This window comes from Plectropomus leopardus, chromosome 4 (assembly GCF_026936395.1).
Source record: "Plectropomus leopardus strain MGB_pleo_1.0 chromosome 4, ASM2693639v1, whole genome shotgun sequence".
NCBI lineage: Eukaryota > Metazoa > Chordata > Actinopteri > Perciformes > Serranidae > Plectropomus > Plectropomus leopardus.
The window spans coordinates 16,120,330-16,147,445 of NC_142179.1; the positions used below are offsets into that span (position 1 = coordinate 16,120,330).

At 39.2% G+C, this 27,116-nt stretch overlaps 1 protein-coding gene across 5 annotated transcripts in view; it reads left to right on the forward strand.

Moving 5' to 3' along the window:
* The window catches only part of pde4d (phosphodiesterase 4D, cAMP-specific), a 242,955-nt gene that overhangs the window by 189,990 nt on the left and 25,849 nt on the right, over window positions 1-27,116 (forward strand). For 4 of the 5 annotated variants that reach the window (XM_042487565.2, XM_088076639.1, XM_088076640.1 and 1 more), the window contains 4 exons: window positions 17,701-17,892; window positions 20,485-20,521; window positions 20,612-20,688; window positions 21,109-21,158. In XM_042487565.2, the coding sequence (XP_042343499.1) occupies window positions 17,701-17,892; window positions 20,485-20,521; window positions 20,612-20,688; window positions 21,109-21,158 (356 nt within the window). Of the gene's footprint in view, window positions 1-6,605; window positions 7,248-17,700; window positions 17,893-20,484; window positions 20,522-20,611; window positions 20,689-21,108; window positions 21,159-27,116 lie in introns of those variants that run through there. The other variant, XM_042487567.2, reaches the window with a different exon arrangement.

Consider the following 27,116-nt stretch of genomic DNA (forward strand, 5'->3'; position numbering starts at 1 on the left):
CCTAGCAAGGTTTAATCAGGTGGCCGACTATTCAGGAAATTCCCTAGTTAAAACTGATATTTTTTTTTAAATCTGGACTTCAAATTGCTGTACACAAATCATTTGCCCCTCTTATCGCTCATAAAGCTATACCGAAGTAGATTGGCTTGTTAATATAACAGGATTATGTAATTTTGCAGCAAGTCTACAATATCACCGAGAACATATGATTCTTGAGGCTGCCATTGCAGACTCCTGATATTCATCTGAGAGAAAAGGTAAATTAGTTTGCTCTACCGCTGCACTTTGAACCTGCCTCTCCTGCATTTCTCTCTCACTCTCCATCTTTTTCCCAATCAGGTCACACCCATGCTGAGCCCTCTCCTCTCACACACCCCTCCCTCCCCTCTACCGAGATAGCTTTATCAGGCTTGTCACTTTCTCTCTCCACATCTGTCTTGACGCATTGTGTGTGTGTATGTGTGTGGCAGTGATTGCAAGCTTCACCAAATATGAGTTTGCCTGTTAACTCAGATTATCTGTCTTTGGAGAGAATAGCCCGCTACCGCCACGCCTGCTCCAACGGCTCACCCTACGCCATAAACAAGCCCATCGACATCAAACCTCGTGTCAGGAAAGGGTAGGATTGTTCTCTGGGGGTCACACTGTTTGTGGTGGTTACGGGGGACAGCGTGTCGATATTGTGACCTTAATATAAATTTTCTGTTTTGCACTGAGGATTTTAATGTGGAATTGTTTTTATGTTATTTAAATTCTTTTAAAAAGTTAGATATTCAGTGTTGTTGCTAAATGCTAACTTCTGCTTTTGTTTATCTTCCTTTCTTTAAATAAGAGATTATTAACTTGGGAAAACTTGGAGTAACTTAAAATCTGTCTTCTGAGTATAAACTGCGACTATGTATTGTGTAAATGTGTGGATTGATGTGTTTGTATGAATGTACACAAAGTGTGTGTGTTCTGTCTTATCAGAACATTAGCTGATGAATAGCTCCACCTGGACAACACTGAACTGAACAGTGTTCACCACAGAGCGTTGTGTAAATGGTGGTTGCTTGGTGGCTGCTTGTGTTGTTAGAGCTCGGTCGAAGCTGTAGTTGTGCTGTTTACTCTGCTTAACCTATAGTGTCGACCTGAAGTGTGTGTAATTGTGTGTATATGCGTGTTTGTGTCTCTCTGTAAGGAACAGGTTCTCTGCTTTTACAAAACATGGCTAAAAGAGAGAGGTTAATGGTAAATAAGCAGGTCTGGTCCAGTCAACATCTAAATCATCAAGGCGATCAAGAGGACAAGTCCGTCCACTAACCACAGCAGAGCGTAGGCTAATCATCAGAGCACTCTCTGTCCATTAAAGCTCACGCAGAAAATGTCAAGACCTTGTTAGGCCCGTTTTCATGCTGCATTTCTCAGCTAATATGTACTCAGCGACCCCAGACAAAACTAAGATGTGCTATCGTCAGATTTTTTTGTCCGTGTGCAAAAACGTGACACTGAATTGTGTGCGTGAGTCTGTGCCTGCTGTAGTATTTGAATATGAAGCAACGGTAATGGCTGGTGGCGTCTGTAGACATATAGATATGGATGGAGCCTTGTCAATACTGGGGGCCAGCCATCTGTGCTCACTGCCTGCTCCAGTTAAGTGCTATTTATATCAGCATTTACAGAGTGTGTTTACCTGCACCATATACTGAACCTAGTTCATGGAAAAGAGATCTTTCTTCTTTTTTTTTTAAGAAAATCAATAATTTTGTCAATTACTGTGGTCATTTTATGGTCATTTAATGCAGCATATGCAACTGTTTTTTTTTTTTTTACAAAAATTACATCAAGTTTACCACTAGATGGCAGCAGTTTGTCTCTAAGATTCAAAAAAGAATCATAGAATTAAGTGATGCTTATTTGATGGTACCGTGAGTGTTTTAAAAAGTCACTGTTAACATAATAAACATAGCCTGTAATGAAAGTAACAGCAGTTACCTTTTGTGACATGAATGCATTTATTATTAAAAATAAATTTATTATTAATAATATATATATTATATTATTATTAGTAGTAGTATTTATTTTAATTGAGCTCTTACTGAAACAGCTAATCCCCCACTTAAAAAAATAAAACAATTCAAAAGACAGGAACAGAAAATGTATTAAAATAATTAAATGAGTACTTAGAATGATAATGTATTGTATATAAATGTAAATTTAAAAAAGATATACAGTATATGTTATTGGAAATAGGGCTGTAATGAACAATCACTTTCATTAGCGATTTTATTATTTTCACGATTAAGACATTAGTCATGGTAGTTGCTGAATGTCAAAAAAAAATGTGAAAAATGTTCAGCACAATTTCCCAGAGCCCAAAGTTGACATCTTCAAATTGCTTTTTTATTTCAACCAACAGTCTAAAACAGAGAGACTTTTCATTTACTATCATATATTACAAAGAAAAGTAAATTTTTACACTTAAGGAGCTAAAACCAGCAAAAAAGACTGCAGTGATTAATTGCTTATCAAGTTAGTTGACATTTAATTTCCTTTTGATTGATTCATCCACCATTCAGTGCAGCTGTAATTGGATAAATATATCTGATTAATGGAGTGCTTTTATCATCTGTATAATTGTTTGGCATCACGTTTGGTTTATTTTTTAGTAAGACACCTTAAACACCTTAAACAAACAAATCCATACATCTATGTTGATAAGAAAGCATACATTGACTTTAAGGATGAGGTATTGATCTTTCCTGGCATGCAGCGAGATACATATTGCAGTAATAGTTAGACTGAGTTCAAGCCGAATGTACAATTTAGTTCTGACTTGTGGGCGAAATAACACTCCTGCAAACTCAGCCCTGCTGGGCAAGACCAGCTTCACTGTTTCTCTTTGTGTCTTACTCCTTTGCTTCCTGGGGATGGCAGTATTGTAGCCTTAAAGTAAATGATCTGTTTATGTGAAGGGAAACATGCACTTGTGGGCTGCATTGTTTTTTAAATGAGACAGCAGAGCATGGAAAATAAGAAAAGATGATGTAGGTTATATATTGGTTTTACTGAAGAAGTCCAGATGTGCCCTAAATAAAAAAGCCCTAAATCAGTAAGAAACTGATTTAGGGCTTTTTTTTTGCACCAGAGAGTTTTTGTTTGTATACATTTGATACAGTTAGTTTTGGTTTGACATTGTAATTATGTGAGCGCACTAAACCATACGTGACATACCTACGGTATGTCCTGTCGTCGTCATGAGCTGTGTGTATCGATATTGGTTACCAGTCAAAAGAGTTATTATGTATCTGTATTACTGATATTGGCAAAAAATCCAATATTAGGGCGCCTAGTGGCCTAGTGGATAGAGCAACGCCCCATGTACAGAGGTTGTGTCCTTGCTGTAGTGGCTGCAGGTTCGATTTCGGCCTCGGCCATTTGCTGCATGTCACCAAGGTAGATGAGAGAGTTTTCTTAAGGAAACTGCTCTCTTTTGTTATTCTTTCCTTGACAGCATGGAATGTGCAGACCGTGGTAATAGGATTAGTTTCACCACTTTGACTGAGCCATAAACTCCGTCATTCTGACATGCTGCACTGAAAGCATTAGATGTGCCTATTCAACTTGCTGAAACTCACTTTGAATATCTCCATACATGGTCTTATCTTTATGGCAACATAAAACATACAGAATTAAGTATCAGCACCTGCTAGTGTTAAATTGGCTGCGCTGTCCGAGAAATGTCAGCCAGGGCTGAACGGCTCCAGAGGTGTCTTTCCTTTTCTGGAAATTGGAAACTGATGGACACATGGTGATATGGTAGAAAGCCATCATTTAAATCAATAAATGGTCACACAGCAATCTGATTTTAGTTACTGTGCACATGAAAGTATTAATTTGACGTTAATTTGTTGCAGTATTATATACCAGGAGCATGTATGGCTGGTTGCCATGCGTTTGACCATGTGTTGTTTGTGCATGTTTCTGCATGTGAGCTCATCTGCATGTGCGTACACAAGAAATTAGCATACGTCATCCGTCTGGCTTTTTCATCGGGGCTGCCTCCTTTTTCCATGACATAGAAGCTCATTTACATAAAATATTCTGAAGCATCAGTGACTGTTAGGTAGATGACCCCAGTATTATCAGTGTATTGGAGCAATGAGCAATTTGTTCTTCCCTCATGCGAGCTGCAAATGGGTGCATTTCCGTTTCTGCTGCTGTTTGATTGTTGAAGCCATCCTTCTGTTGAACAAAAGAGAAGCATCCTGTGACTGATGTCCAGCTCTTGTTACTTACGCCTACGGCCAGTTGCACTATTGATTACATGTAAATGTTCTTACACAGATGCTGTCATAACGTGTGTGTTGATGCTTCTGCTTTTTTGCTTACAGGCGTTGTGTTTTTATCCGTGTCTGTTTCTCTTGGTTAGAAGGTTTTACTTCTTGGAGTTACAACCTTAGTTCAGAGTTTAGCAGAATAGAAAGATCTCCCACATAATTATGTATCTATAATGTTGCTTTCATGGTTTCAAGAGGTAATAAAGATTAATGTTATTTATTTTTCCAAGATTTATGAATGACATTTACCCCCCCCAGGTCAAAGGCAAAACAATTTCAGAAAAACACCAAAATGTTTTTTTTCTTTCCATCCACCTCTTTTTTATACTCTTTTTCAATTTGTGCGTTGAGAAAACTTTAACAGAAGTTAAATGAAGTCATCTTGTTGCGCACTCGATCAACTGACTCCCAATACTCCCAAAATGATTGTTAGTTATGTTAAAGGCCTTTGTAGGGACAGGCATTGGAAATTAGCAGTAGCTATAAATGCTATGATACATTGCACTGGGTAACTGTCATGCAATATTCTATGCATACTGTGCTCAAGCCTATCATTAAATGAAATGAAATAAGAGTAGTGGATTAAGAAACATATAAAATGGCATTTTCTTTAATAGATTTTCAGAACGCTACATTTGGATAGAAACCCAATTTTAGACACTTGAATATCAGTAGCTTTCAATGAAAAATCTTTCCAGAATGATTTCAGGAGATTTTGAAACACAAAATTGGTTCTCCTAATTCTAAGAGTGTAGGGACGCAGCAATTGTTGTGTCCTAGTTTTGTGTGCTGATCAGATGGTGTTTTTTTCACTTCATCCCCAAAGAAAACTGCAACCAAGAGAACTACCATAAGTCAGAAATAACCGTCTGCAGTGTTAGTTCAGGAAGACGCGGGATGATGTTTGAAAGCAAAACAACCTTTATGTGTATCTGTGTATGCATGGGAATATTTCATATTGCACACCAGGGTGAAACAGCACAAGCATGGCTTTTGTATCCAACCATACTTGTTTGCTTTTGTGTTTTACTTCATTGGTTGTCATACAGTATGTCTCATTAGCATTCCTCCAACATACTGCAGGATCCACAACACACAACATGACACACACAGAGTGCCTACAAAGGAGGCCTAGCTTGCTTGACTTTACTCATTTATGTGTGATTGACATGCCAGACAGCTGACATACCTGTCTGCCTGGTGGAGTGCTAATGTTAGCTCCTTTGCCCACAACTCTGACTGCAGATGCTGCCATCTGAGCTCCACACTCAAAGCTATTCCACAGATAGTAACACACTGATGATTTCATTTTATAGCCAGCATGCCACTGCTGATGTTTTTTTATTGTGAAAATGAGTACAATGAAACCAAAATAACCCACTTTGTCTTGGGTACGATAAAAAGTGAAACAAAATCATTCTGTTGAGGTGGAATGTAATGATGAGTCCGTGAAGGGAGGCTAAAATAGGCTCAGTTCACGCGACTCATGACTTCATGCAGTAAATGAAGGTTTGAGGCTGCTGGGGAGAGATGTACATCTGAGTATCGTGCGTTACTGGGACCTCTTCTCTTTTGTTTCTAAGGTTGTTTGTGCAGAGGGAAGACACAGAGTGGCTTTAAAAAGGATGTCACACTTTGTGATGCATTTGAGCTGGAGTGGCTTTCATCAGAGGTTTAATACGACAGAAAACCTGTGTGCTCCTAAGTACTTTTTTTGGTGTGGAGAATTTATAAAGTGAAAACTAAAGAAAATTATCTATGTATAAATGCATTAAATAATACAAAGATATATTCCGAACAAATAAGAAACTAAAAGGAAACACTCAAATTCCCTAGACACTAAAAAAAAAAAAAAAAAAACAGGCTTCATGTCTGTAAGTTGGCAATTCAAGGCTAAATCATTAAATGTCATGATTCATGTGTCATTATTAAAATAGCTTGCTATGATTTATAGTAAAATTATTTTGTCCTTGCTTTCACATATTTTTACTCCCACACATGTTATTCTCATTTTAATAATGCTACCATGTGCCAAAACCTTCTTAACCCAAGTTCTAGTTGTATTTGCCAAATGCGCATTTCAGTAAATCCCTCGTTTTTTCTGTTTATTGCTTCGCTCATTGGAACGATGAAACTCAGCCAACAGTGTCTTTCTCTCCAGGTCATCGACATGCTTTAGCTGTTGGTTTTAGGTTACTGTGGCAGCCGAGTGATTGACACTTGAGACGATTGTTAGGGTTGCTGTGAGGATACAAGTCCCGCCCTTCAAGGAATTACTACTACCAAAACAACCCCTCCCACTCCAGACATACCCAAGCTGCAGCTCAGGGAAACAGAGAGGCAGAGAGAGAGAGCACAGGAGAACCGTGTAGCTCAAAGACAGGGACTCAGTAATAGAAAGACAGCAAGAGAGGCAGAGGTAACGAGGAAGGGGAGAGAGGAACGTGAGTAGAAGACGATCTTATTTCTAGAAGTCAGGGGACTTACAAGACAGAAGCAGAGTAAGAAAGTGGCACAGAGCATGTGCATGGCAGAATTAGGAAAGAGGAAGATCACATGCTGAACTGGCAAGAAAGATAAGTGCAAGTGAGTGACAGAGAAAGAGAGAGAGAGAGAAGGGTGAAAAACCACCTACTGTCAAGCGATCGGAGAGGAGGAGGAGCAGCAGTGTGAACTAATCTTGGACAGAGCGTTTGATCGGACTGAACTCGGCTCAGCAGACCTGACCTCTCCACCGAACTAACACCGAGGGAAGGAAGCTCCCACTGAGACCAGTTAGGACTGTGGTCAGACCACAGCGGCGGGCAGGTGGCCCTGCGAGTGTGTGTGTTTGCAGATGTAATGTGGAAGGAAAAGCCAGACCATGAGTATCATTCTTAAACCACGGTCGCGCTCTACCAGCTCATTGAAGAACACAGAGGGAATATGGTAAATAGACAAATAATTGTGTCCTGCTGGCAACATTTCCATGTTAATCCTGTTGTGTGTGCCATTGTTTTGCTCAGTTGTTCTCCACCTGCATGCTTGTTGCTCTCTGAAATACTTTTCCTCACCCTCCCAAGTCCTTCCTTTTTTTTGTCCCCGTTGGCTTGCTGTGCTTTCTTTCAACTGTTGCCTGAATACATCACTCTTCTTGTCAATCAAAACTTGCCTCTTGCGTGGTTTGTTGCAGAAACCCTCTGTACCCTGTAGATAGGTCAGTTACAGGGTTTTTTGTGTCTGTTTTTCTGTGCAACGCATGGCATGTTCTGTGGTCAGACTCGATTTGTTCTGTCCTGAACTCCAGCTTATTTTGTGCTTTATCAGATAGACTCAATAAGGACATGACATTTGCTGTAGTTGTTATGACCCTCAATGTGCTTCCATTAGAACTCACTGTCTATTCAGCCAGTGAAATCGTCCAAAGCACAAGGTTGTAAAACAGCAAGGAGGAATGTGTTGTGTCGCTCCATGCATTCTCCTGTCGACGCATGGCTCCAGATAAATGCAGGATGCAGAGCGCACTGCCAGGGGCACAAATCGCCCTTCCCTCCCCCTCTTGTCTCCTTCCCCCTCCTGTCTCAACTTGTCCTTGCCTGTCAGCACTCATTTCCAACTAAGAAACTGCCCTGTAGCTTTAACATGGGAAGTTAATATTCACAGTTTTCCCATTGTGTTACTCTGAGGCAGAGCTGTAAATGGATCGGAACAACCCTGGACAAATACACTGTGCTCGTGGGGTGGCGGTTGAGGGAGCTGGTTGCCCAGCAGCATGTGTTTGAACCCTGTTGGACATCCCTGCAGGGTTCACTTCGTTCTCACATTGTCAGTTTATCAATCTGCTTTACAACCTCCCCAGCAGGAAATGACGCTTGTGTGAAATGCAGACATATTAATTAGGTCTTTGAGAGTTGTAGTTCTCTGAGCGGTGCAGGTCACAGGTCACAACCTCATATTTTAAGATGAAACATGATCTTTTCCTGACCATAACCAAGTGGTTTTTGTGCCTAAATCTAACCGTTCATTCAACACAGCATTGATGAAACATAAAGTTTCCACATATCCACTACATTATAGCATGCAAATGTAATGTAACCATTGTTGGAGAGATGGTGAAATTGGATTAGATTAGATTAGATTACAATGACCCAGATTTTTTTCTTTTGCTTTATTTCTCAAGCAGATTACCATTTAATTATTGTGTAGTCATATAATACATATAATACAATAACATACAGAATAATTTTTATATTTATTACATAAACATTAAAGTAATGAGACAGACAGCTTCACTATTTACTTAATTTTATTGACTGTCTCAATGTACAGTACAGCTGTCGCAAACACCTTTCAAATTACTGTTCAAATTTAGGTAATGCACTGTATAATTCCAATACATATTTAATAATACAGTACAGTGCTATGAAATAGGTTACTGCAGTTTAAATTTCCCTCACCAAGGGCCTATTTAAGGGGCCATTACCTGTTATTAGCAATTCACTTGATGAGGGAGCCTTCAACCACAGGTGCTTTTCCTCATGCTCATTTGTTTTCTGTCTCCCTCATCAGTAACCATGACTGTCTTTGGTTGTCTGAGTAGACTACGCGAGGTTGCCTGAGGAGCACCAAGTTTTGCTGCTGCATATCGTGGGTGCATCAGTGGCAGTCTATCATAAATTTTGAAGGGACTACGTTTTTTTGTTGAGAGAGAAAATTGCTTTACTTTCCTGTTGTGATTTCAGTGTGCATGAAGCCCCAGGGAGTTAAGTGTTTTATATTTTTTATTTTTTTAATAGTATCAACACAGTTTTAAATGTTTTATTCCATATGATGAAAAAGACCCAAAATTAACACTGTAAGCAGACTACTTGATTGCTGGGCAAATTATCAAAACAGCATGTGTATAGGACTGATCCTGTCCCAGTCATTTTGATCCATAAAAGCAGTTGATCAGTGTATCAGTGTTTGAGCTGACAGCAGAATGTAGCTGTTTCTCATTTTAAAAGCTGAGAATCTGGCAGCGTTTGGTTTGTATGAGCCATCTTCTTGAATGACTACCAAAAGCAGTCCTCAGCTGGACAAAGCCTCCTCCATCTGTCCTGCCCTCCTCTCTTCTGTTATTTACTGCTGTATCAAAGCTTCTTTCACTAATTCTCAAACATCGCTGTCTTTCACAATTGTCATCACTGAGCGTACAAGATTTACAGTAGAAAAAAACACCGGAATCATGAGTGATAATTCAGCTGTTTGTGTTCTGGTTGGTGTGTTTGTGCAATGTACGTGTGTTTAATGCAAAAAGAGGTGTTGTCTCTCTCAGTCAGCTTATTATCTCAGGTATCTGTGTGTTGATTTGGTGTGTGCCTCTGTATGCGTCTTTGTGTCCCCACATGAGTGCTTGTGTGCTGACGTATTTAAGACAAGGATGTGGTTCGGGTGTGTGACTTGCCCCCTGGCTTGACCAAACTCAGACCCCACTCCACCCAACCGTGCAAATGCAGGTTTGTGTACGCAGACTTTTAAATATCCACTGTTATGTAAGCTTGAGTTTGGAAAAGGTTAGAGATAAGGTTTTAGGATGTTTATGAAATCCTGTTAGCGCCACACCTTTAGTAGCACCTCTTTCCCACTTTAAAACCCACAGTGATGTTATTGTGTGCTTAGATAAAGTGTGGAGAGGTAGGGAACGTGTGACTTTGAACTCAAGTGTTTGCATCTGGTTTTTGGCGCTGCAGTTGGGCCATCTAAGGCAGGCTGTAAACGTTGAAGGTTATTTGTTATCTGACATATTTTCTCAATCTGACCTTAAGTGATTCAGACTTGAGATGATGAATAGGACTGAAAATAGGTCCATAGTTAAGTGGACCTTTATGTATATAGAAGCAGAACTGGTTTGCTTTGCTTTGAACCATGTGACCAGGATGAAGCTGCATTGCCATGGTGACCTCTTTGTATGTCTCTCATGATTGACTGAGTTTCTTGAATGGCCCAGTGACAGCGAGGACTAAAGTAGTGTCATGACTTGAATTAAAGGATTCACTTGGATTCACTGCTTGTACCTGACAGGGCAAGAAAAACCAGAAGGAGAAAAAGAGAGGGAGATGTGCAAAATCTTCAAGGAGAATTTTTGACAGAGACTTAAACATTGTTCTATACCACAACTGTAGTACGAGCAGAAAATACCACATATTTTCTGAGCAGCGTTCTGTACACAGTTAAGTCCTGTATGTGAATTAGAAGCAGCACTTTTAGACTTTGAAATATTATCAGCTTTAAAATTCACCAGCCAATGTGGCACAGCCCCTCATCGATTTATCTGCCAGACACCAACTTTGCCAGCATTTGCCGCATGGTGGGTGTTAGTTTCACTTAGTGCATGTGTGTGTGTTAGCATAGCTGCTTCCACTTATGTGTGAACGTGTGACTAAGAAGGGGTGTGCATGAATATAGGCCAGACAGAGAAAACGTGTCTTGGTTATCAGTGAGTGGTCAATCACTTATCTGCTTTGCCTCACCACCTCGTGGATGCTGGCCTCTTCAAAATGTGTTTTTCTGTTACCTCAAGTTTTCTGGTCATGAGGTGTTTTTTGGCTCCGCTCACTCCCCTGTTAAGTGTCTAGATTGCAAGGACAGTGCTGAGAATTAGAGGTTTATAAACACTAACATCTTGCTTCCTAAAGTTAATTTTTGGATGGAATTTTAATAGAGTATTTAACAATGAAACTTAATTAGCTACTTTGCCTAAATATGCTGCAACACTAGGTTCAATACAACCATAGGCAAAAACAAAGATGATGGTAATATTCTAATGTATATACGATGGCATATTGCGGCCATTAGGGGTTAAAAAAACCCCAAATAAAATAAAATAATGGTAATATTCTAAAAAAAAATAAACTCAGAATTTCCAAGATTAAAGTGGTAAATGTACAAGAAAAACTTTGCCAATTTACAAGAAAAAATATCCCCTGAGATTATAAAGTAATAAATTCGCAAGAAAAAAGGTCACATTGATTCAGTATTGCAAAGTGAAGCAATGTAATTCCTTGACCAAAAAGTTTTTTTTCTCATAATTTTGTGAGGTCTTATTCATTAGAGAATATGTAAACCAGGCAAATAATCTGCATTAAAAGAAAAAAATATAAAAAATTAAAAAAAATATACGGCAAAACTAAGACTCTCTTGTCTTTGCCTATAACCAGTGAACCAATATCACTTACACCCAGTTACACCCATATTTTACTGGGATTTTAGAGGACATAATAGTAAATGGCTTTCATCATACAAATATAGTCAACACTCCCATATATCTCATCTATAATAATGACATTTTATGCTTGTCAGTGGTTTGTTGGTGTAGCCTTTTCAATATCTTTGACCTGACTGTCTGCTTAGTCAGTCAAAATGAAAGATAACTCATTCCAGTCTCTTGTTGTGTCTCTGGTAGGATCCATTGTTTTCTCCGCAGAGCACACTGAGAGTCAGAGTTCGTCCAATAAATATATAAATAATGCCGTGCTTTTCTCTGATTTGTTTCCAGCTGCACCGTGTTGTTTTATCATATATTTAATAATCAGGGGTATAAACATGAGGTGGTGTGGCTCTGAAACACCAAACCAACACAGCTTTTCCGTTACGTGCAGAATCTCTGAATCTTATGCGTCATCTGTTGTGCCAACTGTCTCATTTTTGGTCTCTATGTCTTCTTCTCCACAGTCACAGGTCTCTGTTTTGCCTTTAGAACATAGTCAAGGTTACTGCACTATGTTCAGGATCACATGCCGACACCGTGCGTGCCAGAACACACTCCTCACACTCCTTATAAATAATCTTGAATGCTCTCTCTCTCTCACACACACATACACACACATGTCTCTCCTTGTCCTTTCTACACTGCCTGCTCCCCTCTTTGTCCTCACAGCTTTCTAAAATAAATCGAGTGTCGTCTTCCCTCTGTCTTCGACACACAACTCTGCTCTGATCAGCACTGTAACACAGTTTTCAAACACATCTGTTATTGCAATTTATGCCTAATCTTTGTAAAGATCTGTTCAGATTTGTGGCCTGGTTTTAGTTTTAGTGAAAGAGAGTTTTAGCTTCTTTAAAAAAAAAAAAAAATTCTATGCTTGTTTGCACTTTGGGAAGAGACCAAAAATATCAAGTTTGTATTCTGCATTGTCTCTTGCATTGTTGTGGATTTTCTGGCCCACAAACTCTGAATGATCATCAGAAAACAGAGGCTCACTATCCTCACTGAACTGATTATATATCAAAGACACTTGCGCCCTGACCTCTTTCTCCAGTACGTCTCCTCACAGCGCTGTCACGTCAACTCCCGCGGTGTTTATAATTGCTCAAGTGACCCCGGGCTGAAAATGAATGAGTCATTGATCTAAGCCATTTGGGGTGTGTGTTTGTGTGTATAAAAGGGACAGGGTAAGACAGACACAGAAGGAGGGGGAAGATCGAGACAGAAGTGATGGAGAGCAAATACAGACAGAGAGACAGCTGAGCTGAGCCGTGTCATTAGGCACATACGTGACCCAGCAGCATCCTACAGTATAAAGTCACAACAGCCACTACTCATCTACCTCAGTGCCCGTACACTACAGTGCTGTAGTTGCTCTCTTACAGTGCAGCTGAAAGGTTTTCTAGCAGCAAACAATCCCTCCTTTTCTCCCTGCAACTCTAATTCAAGCATGAAACTCTACTCCTGTGAGAAACACCGTCCCTGCAGGCCTTCCTTTCGTCTACTCGTGTAGCTGCAGGTTATTGCAGCTAAATTACTTACCACAGCATGTTGTTCAGGTTACTGCAATACTTTTATCTTTGTTTATCCATCTTTAGACATCAGACATCTAAGGTTAGCAAACCCTCCCACGTTATTGTCTGCCAAGTCTACGGAAATATGCTTGCTGTTGCACAGATTTATCAAGATACAATGACGCTTTGAATGCTAAATACCTGTATTTTAAGTTACATTTCTTAAATATGAAGTATGGTTGGGCATTAAACTTGGCATTTTTAAGGGTACTGACAGAATTACATTGATACTACCGAGTACCAATTCACGTTAAATCCATCAGTGACAGATTTCCGTACCTGAGAGCACATCTGGGTGAAATGGTGGGTTTAGACAAGAGGTGGAAGTGCCACAAAGCTGCAGTTTCAACTTCAACGTCCCAAAGCTGGGAAGCCACTGACAAAGTATCCACAGGACTCCAAGTCAAAACCATCACTGTAGCGCAGATCAGCCACAATAGTTTTCGTGTCTGGTCTATTTTATATCCTATATTATTTAACTAATAGCTTAGTCTCACTGCTAGATTAGTGGACAAACACATACACACACACACACACACACACACACACGTACGCATGCAGAAGCAGACGTTTGATTAGAAAAGAGCAAAGGAGCAGAATTGCGTTTTAATCTTCTACATCACCCATGCAACTTGATAAAAAATTTAATTTTTGTCATTGCAGGTACCCTTAGGTACCCTTACCTAATCCCAGGTACTGGAACTGGGTCAAATCAGTTCAAATGTGAACAGTGCCCAACCCTTGTCACCTTGCAGCTTATAGACATCACTAAAACTTAATTTTTATGTATTTATTAGATTATTTTTATCAATTATTTCTACCAATAAATAGAAATACATGCAGTGACTGGTCTGATGTATTTCAATAAAACAGTTTTGGCTTATTAAAAAGTGAGTGGGTGAGACTTGTAAATTAAAAATGTGTCAGCTATTTTGGCGAGAGATCTAGTAAGAAATGCTAAATATCAGTGTAAAATATGTGAAGCTTGCCATTCTAGTGCAGCTGTATCCACACTGGCCATCATTAATCTGTTTATTCAATGCTATAGAGTTTACAGCTACTCATAGTTCTTTCTCTCTTTCTCTCTTTCTTTCCTTTGTGTTGTGACTTTAAACATTTTTGGGATGCTGGGCAAGTAGGTGAGGATAAGTGTCTGCAGTGATATTCAGCAGATGGGATATCTTTAGCACCCTCAAAGAGCTCTCCGTCATCCATCCAGTGTTTGCACATCAAATATTTCCTTCCTTGCCAATTTTATCTCAGTTCTGGATCACTCCCTTTTTAGGTAAACTGTGGCTTCTTTTTGTCTGGGGCCTTTAAGTAGTGCAGGATTTACTCCCCATCTCCGCAATAATCCCCCTGTGACTTCGTGTGTGACTCGTGGGTTTTGTTGATTCCCATAACACACTGACAGGGGTGTTGAACTTCTTCTTTTTTCTGTTTTGTGTTTCCAACTCATGCTTGCTCATCAAAGGCTGCTGCTTTGTGTCAGAGCACGGAAAAAAGGCCCCACATTCCTGCTGTGATGTCAATGCTGGTGCAATACCTGAGTAAACTAGCTGCAAAGATCACTCCCAGAGAGGGCGTCACACTGTGTACACGTACATACATCCCGCATCCACAAACACACATTGAGTAAAGTTACGTGTCAGGGTTTGGCTGAGAATCTCTGTAGACTGTGACGTCACAGTAAGTGTGATAATGAATCAGTAGTTAAACATATGCTGGGTGTGATGTTTCGACACTTGCGCTATCTATCTGTAATCTTGTACGCAAACATGAAACACACACCCATACAAACTTCATCAAATAGAACAGCTGAGGAGCAGACTGACCTGTGCCTGGAAGGACAGTTTATATGACGCTAGTGATTTCACACCTGCAGTAAGAAATACAGGTGGATGTCTTGATGTGATAAGAGGGTGTGCATTGGATTGGATTTTGTGTGTGTGTGTGTGTGTGTGTGTGTGTGTGTGTGTGTGTACAGTGTATAGTTGGTATGACATGCTTCTGATCTAATACTATATATAGACAGACAGAGTGAGACGTCTTAGAGACGAAGATTGAGGGGATGTGCGTAAGATGAGACTAACTGTCGAGAAAAGTTGCTGGAGTTATTGCAAATCACATATTACTTCTGTGTGTGTGTGTGTGTGTGTGTGTGTGTGTGTGTGTGTGTGTGTGTGTGTCTCAGAGCTAGTTAGACCAAGAGGAGGACAATACGATTGCCCTTCCCTCACCCATCAGGCAGACGGCCAAGCTATCCCATTCCACAACCAAAGCTTGCACTCACTTATCTGCTGCTGCTCAGAGAGATCACATTGAGATAGCATAGCGTTTAGCCACTTAGCTGTGGAAAATATGCCTGGCATGTCCTGTGTGTTGTTGCTGTGGCTGTGTAGAGCGTGTCCAGATACACAGAGATTACCTTGTTTCAGATGTACGAAGACGTCTTCCTCTTAAATCTTTCATAAAACATTCCCAAACCATGAGTACAACCCGGTTTTCTCACTACCTACAAACCAAACATGTGAAACACAATTCAAAGTTGCACCTTTTAGGTCAGTGAATCATCTGTTGTTGAGGATGTTGAATACCCTGAAAAAGGAGGAAGGGTGCTGATGTAAATGTTAGTCATATCTCATTGTGTAATGATGAGGAATGAATTAGTTTGCTAGTTGAATGCTATAGTTTGAGAATTTGAATGTGGAAACACACACGTAGACACACATTGTTCACTTTGTTCTCAGGACGTCCTCTTCTCTTCCTCTTGCATAGACAACATGAGCAGGGTGTCCTGTACTGGCTAAGTCTTAGATGCTGGATTAAGTATGTTGTTGTTAACATAGTGAGGATGATGACAAAGGCAACGTCATGCTCTTGTGCATCATATTTCACACTTGGGGGAATCCCTCCCCTGACCTTAGCATTACCACCAGATGGGATTAGGGATTGCTCGATAGTCTTAGAGATGAGACAGATATCCCTGTTGACGGGCATTAGTCATCACCTGGGCGAACAATCACCTAGGAGACTAAGGAGCTCATTGTGACATCCCAGTGGGAGATGGTGTCACTGGTTTAGAAACTGTGAGTCAGTGGCATTGTTAGAGTAGAGGTATTCCCTGTGGCCCTGTGCAGAGTTTAAACAAAGCATATTGCAGGGTGGCATGTAGATGGCTTGCTGCATTAGTTCTGACCAATTATGATTATATAATAATCAGCCAGATAATGAGCTACTGACTGATTACAATTTTAAATGACCATCTTGTGAGCAAATTTACTTCTTCTAGCAGTACATGAGTAATGCAGGCACGTCATATACAGAGCAGGCTTTCATGTTAGCTTTCACAGCTTGTGAGCTAATTAACATTAACATATGGATATGCATGTCAGAGCCTATGCTGGTGCGATGGACAAAAATATTCATATGAGTTTAGTTGATGTATGAGTAAGCTCTGAAGTCATCAGACCCTCTAACGCGTAATTAATATTTGCATAAAGCCTGAGATTTATTTAGACATGGATAGTCGAGCCACATCACACAGCCATAAGTACAGTCGGTGAGAGATCTTTATTAGAGGTTAGATTATTCACTCATGCATTATGTGCTCTTTTATGAGACTTTGTGTGGGGGAGACTGAAGGAGCTGCATCATTTTAGGTGGCGGTCAGACTGTCTAAAATGACTCTTAGGAGAATTCATCCCTGCATCCATCCTCTTATCTGCTGGCTGCTTAAAGAACATCAGAAATACAATGCCCTGAATCTTGGCTCTTTACCATTATATTGCAGTTGTCCTTCAACTTCACACACAATACTGCGATTTTTGGGGTTCAGGAACAATGTTTTCATTCCAAAAGTGTATTTAAAACGCAAAGATTTCAGAATAAAACAACTTCAACAGGCTAAAGTTGCAAGTATTTAGAGTGTATTCCCTTTCCACTTAGCATGTCTTGAACTCTCTTGGGCAGACAATATGGGATTTAAAATACTAATCTTCTGTTGTGTTGACACCAGGTTACATTCAAGACATGTCCAAAGCTCAGTATTGACTGTGTGAGCTACCTTTTGTTATGGTTGTATGATTCCAAGTTTCCCACTAAATATTGATCTCAGTCCTCATTACAACTTTGCTAAAACAACAAACTTGCTTGACTGCAGTGAACACAGGAAAGTGGGCTACACCCACCATGCCTCTTGGCAGTATAAGTCAAGTAGGATCCCCCCTCAATACACCACACAGTATAACACTCTGCCAATAAATGTGTCCAGTAGATCTCAAGAGCTGTCTCTCTCTCTCAACACTTTCTTAGGTCCTCAGCAATAAAACCGCCGTGTGAGTAAAACAAATGAATGATTGCTGAGAAATATGAAGGACAGACACATGGACAAAATACTTAGTTAGATATTTCCTGTTTTAGAGTGTCATTGGGGAGTTGAACATGATCACTGATTTAGCTCAACTTTTAACCCTAAAAAATGTCATTGTGCAAGTGTTTTTTTTGTATCTCAGTACTAAAAAGTTTTAGCTGTACATGCTCAATTTCTGATCTTTGTGTTTCTCTTTCTCTCCATGCGCAGTTTCGATGTGGACAATGGCACGTCATCAGGTCGCAGCCCCCTGGACCCAATGGCCAGCCCGGGCTCAGGCCTCATCTTGCAGGCCAATTTTGTCCACAGCCAACGGAGAGAATCATTCCTCTACCGCTCAGACAGTGACTACGATCTCTCGCCCAAGTCTATGTCCCGAAACTCCTCCATTGCCAGTGACATGTGAGTGCATGATGTCTTTTACTTACATCTGAACCTTCACAAAATACACCCAAATACTACCCATTGTGCTCACTGTGGTTAATTTTGCTTTTTATTTCTGCCTCTGTGAATCTATGTCATGGCGGGATGTTTATTAGACCAATTCCTAGAGCTGCCACGCGGCTAGCTTCAACCCCAGTGGGAAGTGTGCATGACCAACAGCTGATTGTAAAGTGTCACATCTATTCTTAGCTGTATCCACTTGCATAAACAAGGTGGTCAGTCACAAATCGTCCACCAGCACAGTTTATGAAACTGGTCATTGTGTCTGTATGGGTCGTAAGGACAGTGGGATAGATTTTTGTGCTGCATTTATTCTGTTTACGTTCTGCGTTCTTTTGGATGGTTTTTAGAAGAAAAAGTACCAATTGCCTCACAACCCCAGACAAGATAAAACAAAGCTGGCATATACTGGGTCAGTGTATATATTGATAGAGCACTTCCCACACAGGGGTGGCTATCCAGTTACATGCACTGCACCCTTAGTGCTACAGGAAATAAAAATATTGACTGAAAATATAGTGTTTCGATCCAGTCTGATGGAAAGGCAAATAGACAAAAGGATGGAAAATAATGTCCTGCAGTAACCTTAGACTTGCTCCTCTTTGCTGCTGCTTTCAGCTCTGGAGTATACAAGCAATGACCCTTATTTGACCTACTTCCACTATTCAGTTACCACGTTAAAAACCCAAATAAAAAGAAAAATGTGATCTTTTATGCCTCATTCTTTCATATCTTTTTTCTGCTGAATTGCATTTACAAGGAAACTTGAGATAGCTACAGCAGCAGGAGACGACTTGTCTGAACAGCTCTCTTCAGGAAATTGATAATACTTCAAAATCATGTTAAACTTAAAATTCAATTGTGTATTTTCTATAAAGAGATATCTCTCAAAGAACATAGTCCAGAAATTTCTGTCGACATTCACCACAAGAAAACATGAACACAGTGCTGCAACAGCCTGTGTGTGCCCCCAGAGGGCCGAGCTAAAAGGAGAACAGCCGTATCCTCACCCGTGTTCTTGCCTCTCCTACTATCAGTCTACAAAGATCCTCTCTGTCATCCGTACGCAGTCCGTCATCTTTACTCTGAATACCTTCTATTTGTCTTGTAATTGGAGCACATGGTAAGTCTGCATCTCCTTTGACTTTCATGCCAGGCATGTCAGCTCACGTGCCCGTGGGTGTGTGTGTGACGTGGCTGCGGTCACCATCACACTCCTGTCACCTGAGCAAATGTTGACAGTGTTCACAGTAAAAATGTGGCTCAAAAGCTCAGGAGGATTCTGACTCAGTTTATTGTTTATTGTTCCCTTTAGCTGGAACTGAATGAGTAAGGCTGAGTGACAGCAGAGTTTTTTTTAATTTTATTTGCATAACAGCTGCATTGTTTTTAATCTGAGATCAGTAACTTTGTTTCGAAAGAGTTTCTATGTTTTTTTTTCTCTGAGCTCCTGTGTCCTTTTTCAATTGTTCCCATTAAAAGAGATTATGTGTAACTGCCAAGAGAAAAAGTCCTGCATCCAGTGTCTCTTTGTCATTCACACTTTTTTGTGCAGCCGCTCTGAGCACTTTTAGTTGAAAATTTCTACAATATTCTGAAAAATGCCATATGAACACTTGGCGTAATGCTCTCCACTCCCCTAACAATGTCCACTGAGGTGCCCTTTAGCAAGACTGTTAAAGTTTACCTTCTCCAGGAGCTATGTGTCCAAGTGCTCGAAAAGTGGGGCAATCAGTGAAGCAAAGTCAGGTCAAAGTCGTCACTGATTTTTCCCTGAATAAACAAGAGTTTAAAGAAATGGAAATAATGACAGCCTATGGGATATAGTTTAGCACATATTTTTTGTATAATCATCTTATTTCATGTTTTCCATCATGAGATTTTTTTAAATTTTATTTATTTATTTAAACACCATTGAGGGCAAGGACGCCCTGTTTACGTTAGATATAAAAACAACAAAAGCACACCACAGTAGTATCTCATTCCAACACAAACAATTATATGACACCTTGATGTATCAGATCCTAGGATGTTGTTAAGCTAACATGAAAACATCAATACCATCACATACAGCAGATACTAGACAAAAGACACAAGACACATGTACATTTATACTAAATTCATACGTTTTACACCTAACACATGTATTTTTCAATTCTTCCCCACTTTTTCAATTTTTACTGTCATTTAATTGCCAAAATGATTGATTAATGGAGAAATAATGGAGAAAAGAATGGTCAGATGAATCAGTGACGAAAATATTTTAACTGCAGCCCTTCACCTTATGTGTGCAGAGACATGTCCACCAGTCTGTTATTGAAAACCTCAGTGACGTAGGGCCTCAGCTGGCAGCTGATGTGATGATGAAACATGTCACTGTGATCGAGTGCATCAAAGATGTAGATACTAATCTAATGTGATGACCGCCGCTCTTCCCTCGCTCTCCTCTCCCTAACCATTTCAGCTCACGAGCACACTCCTCTGTTATCAAATGTCAATGCACTGTAGATCTGCAGCTAACATTAAAGCCGCCGTCTTTGTGTCTTTCAGTCATGGGGACGATATGATTGTAACGCCATTTGCACAGGTGAGCAGATTTTTTTTTTGTATTTTATTCATGTTCACATTGTCATTAATGGATTTATTATTGAGTCCTAATATTTCATGTTCCCCTCAGGTTCTTGCCAGCTTGAGAACTGTACGAAACAATTTTGGTGCATTAACTAATCTACAGCAAGACAGAGCGTCCAATAAGTAAGTTACCAGCTTTCTTTATTGTTTTTGTTTTCCAAACAGAATGAGAAGAGACTGTAATACAGAAACAATGGTCAATGTGCCAGCATGTCACTATATATGATGTCGGTCACTTTGTGTATAAAATGTTCAGCTTAAGAAGTGGCAGTGAATTGAGGTCATTTGTGTCCAGTCTGCCTTTGCTCGCCCTCCTCTGTCCTCATTGAGTACTACAACAACAATATTCTGTTGCAGTATCCACTCTCTGCCACAGCGCTCCCTCTACTGTACATGTGCAGAAACAAGTGAAGGGAAATAGAGCTTTCTCACTGCTAAGAGTCATGTAGAGAATTTTAAATACAAATATTTTGAGGCAAATTACTGATTGTGTTGTTTTGGGGAGGGAAGTAAATCAGTGTGTGTTTATTTCCATCATGACAGGAGGTCACCCATGTGTAACCCACCACCCATCACCAAGACCACCTTCACAGGTATGTGGAGATCAGAAGCAGCAGAGTGGCTTCTGTCTGTGATGTGTGTGTGTGTGTGTGTGTGTGTGTGTGTATGTGTGTGTTTGTGTGTGTGTGTGTGTGTGTGTGTGTGTGTGTGTGTGTGTGTGTGATAGGAATCAGGAATAGATTTTGCTGTAGTAAAAGTAAACCTGATACATTTTATTAAGACGTAAATGTTTTTATTGCATCACAGGTAGGACACGTAGTCTTTTTTTAGTGAACATTCTTTTTAAGTGAAAAACAAACAATGTTAAAAATTCAGGCTTTTTCAGTATTTATAATAGCATCATATCTTTCGATATGAAATATGCCAATGCCTGACTAAGATCTTTTATGGTGCGGATGCGTCTTCTTTTATTATTGGTTGTCCAGCAGTCTCTGGGTGCCATTGGACATAATATTCACGACTATCCCAATAATGGAAATTCACCTAAATCAACATATTGTGTGTGTTTTTTTTTTTTATCAAAATCTGTAATAATGTCCATCCTAGAGGTAACATTTTACTTTGAGCATTTATAAGCCGTATATAAACATGAAATAAAGGGTTCACAACACACTATAATATAATTTTAACAGGTTTAAATGTTAATACATTAAATTGTTTTTATTTATTTTATGTTTTATGAAGCACTTAATTTCTGTTAAAAGTGTTTTTACAAATAAATGTATTATATAAATGTATTAATTATTAAATGTATTTGTCAACAACTACAATGTAATATGTCATCATAGGAGACATAATATTTGACCAATGCTGTACATTCAAACACATTTACAAATGTTCTTGTCTGCTCACAGTGACATTATGGTGTGTTACAATGAACCATTTATTCCATGTTTATATACTGCTGGTACATATTATGCTAATAGAGGGACCTAAAAGATAGATTATTTTATTTGTCCTCATGAGGAAACTGGTTTGCAGCATAAACACAGACATTTTATCACAACATCACAAAGTCAACAATAGACAGACTCAACACATACTCGTTCATAAAGGTCACCAACTGACTTACAAGAGTCATCAATATGCATACAAGGACATGTACAAAAACACATACAAAAGTAAAGTAATACCACATTAGGAGTACTGGTAGTATAACAGTGTGCCCTCTTTTACTTAAAACTCAAAGCTAAATAGGTTAAAACCAATATGAAGGACGCTGGTGTTGTTAAAGTGGTGGTTTTATCTCTTGTAAGATATCAGCGTGGTGATGAGACGTTGGCAAACAGATCCAGTCTGTGCAGGGAGCCAAAGAACATGAACATAATATCCAACATGGTCACAATACAAATATGGACAACATATTTTGCAGATAATCGGTTTACTGAAGCAAAAGAAACGCCAAGGGGAAAAAAAGACTGTATAACTAGTAAACCAAGAGTGTATATTTCTGTCAGTAGCTGTTGTTTTGCTATTTTCTATAAAGTTTGGATACATGTGGCCTTTATGTAAATAATTTATTGTTATAGCCAAGATGCTGTTAAAACTGTTAAAAAGCTAACAGTTATAGAAGTTTGGCAAGAGAGGTAGTCACTTGTGAAAAAATGTTCAATGTCTGCGGTTATTTGGCACTTTACAAGATGACATGTCACATTCATCTGATGCATATTAGGACCAACCAACGGTTAAATTCATGTCATTTATTTTCATGATTAATCGATTAGTTGTTTTGTATATAAAATGTCAGAAAATGGTAAAAAAAAATTTAAAAAATTAATCAGGGTTTCCCAAAGCCAAAGATGACATCCTCAAATGTCTTCTTTTGTCCACAACTCAAAGATATTCAGCTTACTGTCACAGAGGGAAACCAGAAGATATTCATATTCAAAAGCCTAAATCAGAGAATTTTGACTTTTTTTATTTAGTTTCATTTTTATGAAACTACTCAAACCAGTTCATCAATCATTAAATTAGCTGATGATTCATTTTAAAGTTGACAACATATGGACACCTAATGTTTAAAGGCAAAACTGTTTTCCTAAGTCTACATTACCCCTGTATGTGTGTGAAGATATTCATCTTTTAATTGTTTAGTTACAGTTTATCAGATCTTTCAGAGATCAGGTTAGTGCCATGAGGCCAACAACATTTTATTCATAACCATAGATTTAGATTTTGTTTCAATAATGAACTGTCAGGCCATAGAAATTCGTACCTGATTGAATAGTCTGATGTGCTGTTACCAGTAGACAGACAGCGTCTCCTGCACAGCCTGTCTGGCCTACTTAAAGAGTTTTTGTTGAGAGGAACACATGGCACAGACAGTCTTAGATGGCGAGAATAGACTTGTCCTTGACAGTCACTTTGCTTTTTAGCAGTATCAATGGCTGTAACCTGGCTGGTGTTTGCAGGGGAGACCATATAACCTCCACCATTAATAAATAATCTCACCGTGCTTTGTTTAGTCAAATTATCCCTGTGCACATAAGCACACACATTCATGCATATTGTATTTGCATTTTAAAAAGTGCTCTCTTCTTCCACATTTGACAGAGATCCATGTAGACATTTCTGTCAAGAACCTTATACATAACCTGCGTATATATGAGGAACTGATGACATTGTGTTATATTTAGAACACAATCATACTGGTGCACAGCCATTATGGGCCCTACCATAAACTGGTGACAGATGTGAGTCATGAGCGGGATTGTTAGAGTATTGACTACTTGTAATGCAAAGGTTTATTGAGGCAGCGACCAAGTCATCATGCAGAAAAAGACGACAAAGAAAGAATAATTAATAGTAACTCAGTTAATCAGTCGGGAAAGATACTAGTGAACCAAAGAAGGGTTACATTTAGGCTTCTTCGCTCTTTCTCTACTTTCCTTTCTTTCCTCATCACACTGTCGTCCTTTCCTGCTTGTCATTTTCCCAGCTATAAGTTAATTTTCAGAAAAACATTTGTCAGGTTTGGGACCTTTTACCTGTTGTGGATGAGAATAGATGCTGGTTAAAGCTAAATATAATGGCATTGAATCATAATCAACAGTATGAGACTAGCAAAGCAAACAGGGTATAAGACATGTTTCAAAGTTTCAAATAATATCCACGGTAGGGATGCGCGGTAAAATTGGCATTTCATCAATATCAAAAGGTAAAGTCTATAAAGTGTTTTGCATCATCCCAAAAAGAACATTTTTTGCGTATGACAGGGCAATAAGATTAGGCTTTAATTATGTGACTTTAATTTATTGAAGTAGGTGTCGTTAGCCCCAGATATTGTGATGATTGTCTCCAGGAAAGCATCAACCAAGCCTGTTAAACTACAATCAGTTTTACAGTTTTGTTAAAAAAAAGGTACATAAAAATAAACATGGCATGTTTTACATGTAACCTAAGTTGAGATAGTGTTCTTATTTTGTTCAGTGATTGTGTACATTTGGAAAAGTTTATGCCTGCATCATCTCAATAAGAGTAGGCAACAAAAGCTACAAAAAAAATCTCAATATTACCTGCAGATGGGCAGAAAATCAGGTGTATATCGTTTAGGGATATAAATCACAAGTTTCATCACAATGCATTATATCAGTACATGGATAATTTTAACATTTATCATATCATGAAGTTAATCCAGAAAGTTTTTCCAGTTTTGCAAACTTTTTGTTTGTATGGCGGATGTAACTAGTCTATTGTCTATATATGAGTAAGGCCACGACTTTAAATTACTCTACCTTTCTCTCTCTCTTGCATGTACAGCGTCTTGTACTTTATATGGAAACAACAGGGCTTGAGTTACTATATGAGGTCCCAGATAAACAGGATATTTTGTTTAAATGTCTTAGACCTCTTGAAATCTATCAAAGGTTTAAAAGAGGCGAACAATTCTTCCTCCAGCCATATGGGGCAGAGTTGAGATACTAAAGATAAATATTTTACCAATAGTGTACTCTTTTTTTATCCATACCGTTTAAATCCCCACATCATTGACAACATGAGTTTATATTGAAGCTCCATGTAGAGGGACAAAAAACTTTTGTATAAAACAACACAAGAAGAAGATGAGGAATGAATCAGAGTGAAACTAAACATCATTAAATAGAAAATTTTTAAAAAAGTAGCATTACACTGGTAAAGGACACATACAGCACAGTGCTGTCTGTTGGAGTTCATATATTTTGTAACTGGCACATTATGCCGTCTTGAAATGTTACTGAAGAGTCCTAAGCTATTGGACATCCAAGCATTTGGGCTGATGTATAATTAAATTACAATATATGTTAGTTATCTAAACAGATGATATCACATCAGTTTTTCTTCATAGCAGTTCAGCATCCCCTCTACTCTTGCTTCTTTGTCTTTGCCTTTTTTTTCTCCTTCATCCTCCCCTCTCGTCTCTCACAGTCCAACTTCACCGTCGAGCTGTTCCGGTACATAGTTTGGCTGCAGCCCTGCGTCTGTGCAGCAGAGTGGCCTCTCCGAGCGCCGGTGTCTGATGTCGCACTAAGCATGAGAAGAATGTCATTGACGTCAGTGCAGTTGCTGTCAGAAAGAGTAGCACCCCAGCCACTGACACCACACCGGGGAGAGACGGAGGGAGAGAAAGGGAGACTGAGGCAAAGAAAGGGGGGAGAGACACAAAGGAGACAAAAGAGGGAGGAGGAAGGATGTTCAGAGATCAGCAGAGGAAACAAGGAGTGTGGGAGAGGAAGGAGGGAGGAAGAGATTTGTCAAAGACAATGAAGCAGGAGAGGGGGGATATTGTTAAGAATAGGAGGTGACGAAAGAGGTTCAGGGATGGTCAGCTGTCAAACACTAAATAGTCGTGCATTTAAACAAAAATGGTGTGAATGTTTCCAAACTGACAATACATTATGATCCTTCACTCCAAATTGTGATAGCTCACAGAAATATTCAACTACTCAGGTAACCCAGAGCTGCAAACTTTGCATCATTTACTTTAAATTTTCCCAGAATGAAAGTGGGAAAAGCAGTATTGTTGTATTTTAAGGTTGAAAGCAACACGTTTTTAACATTTCAATTGTACCCCCACAATTGAAATTGAACCAGTTGTACCCCCGCATCTCGAAGTGATAATATTGTTGAAGACTAGCGAGGTTGCTTTCCGTTTTCCTCAGAGCTTAACAACTATTCACAGACAAGCAATAGACACGAAAAAACATCATCACCACACACATTATAGAGAAGAAAAAACGTTCACTGAAGAGGTAATTTTGTAATAACTTTAGATAATTAGATTTTATTTGTTTTAAAATGAAAGAAAGTGATAGTTTTTGTGACCCAGTATTACTTGAGTTTGACTGTTGCTTTGGACTCTGTTTGTCGTGGATTACCTACATTCAATAGCTTCAGGAAATACTTGTACCGCCTTCTGGCATCTCCACTATCACTATGGACAGTGATGAAAACTGCAAAATCACTTGTCACTGCGAAATTACTCCATTATCTAGCACTGGACCTAGAAAAACTATTAGTAGAGTTCTCTTCCAGCTTTTGTCGCTCAGTGGTTGACACATTTCCTTTTGTGCCATAAATCGAGCCTCCATTTATCCAGGGAGATCATACCCATAGACTCCATATAAAAATGGACAACATGACCTTGCTCCCAAGGTGTAACATTTCAGTCTTGACTGCCCCCTAGTGTCTGACTGCAGTACAGGTCATAAAGCCCGCCCCTCCATGTTAGTGAATAGGACATAGGCCAAACTAAAAACTAAGTACACGCCAAATAAACTTTTTCTAAAGATTTTTTCCTGTCACTGAAGGTCATTCTCATCATTGTGATGTTTGTTCGAGTAATCGTGTTTATGATCAGTTCGTTTTTAATGAGTTATTAAATTATCCAAAAGTGGGATTTTCTGCTATGATTAACAGCTGTGTGTGCCAATACATGCCCTTGCATTCAACTGGACTGATTGCGATTGGTCGGACAGGTGTTTTGGCGGGAATTCCCCCACTGTGGATATCGC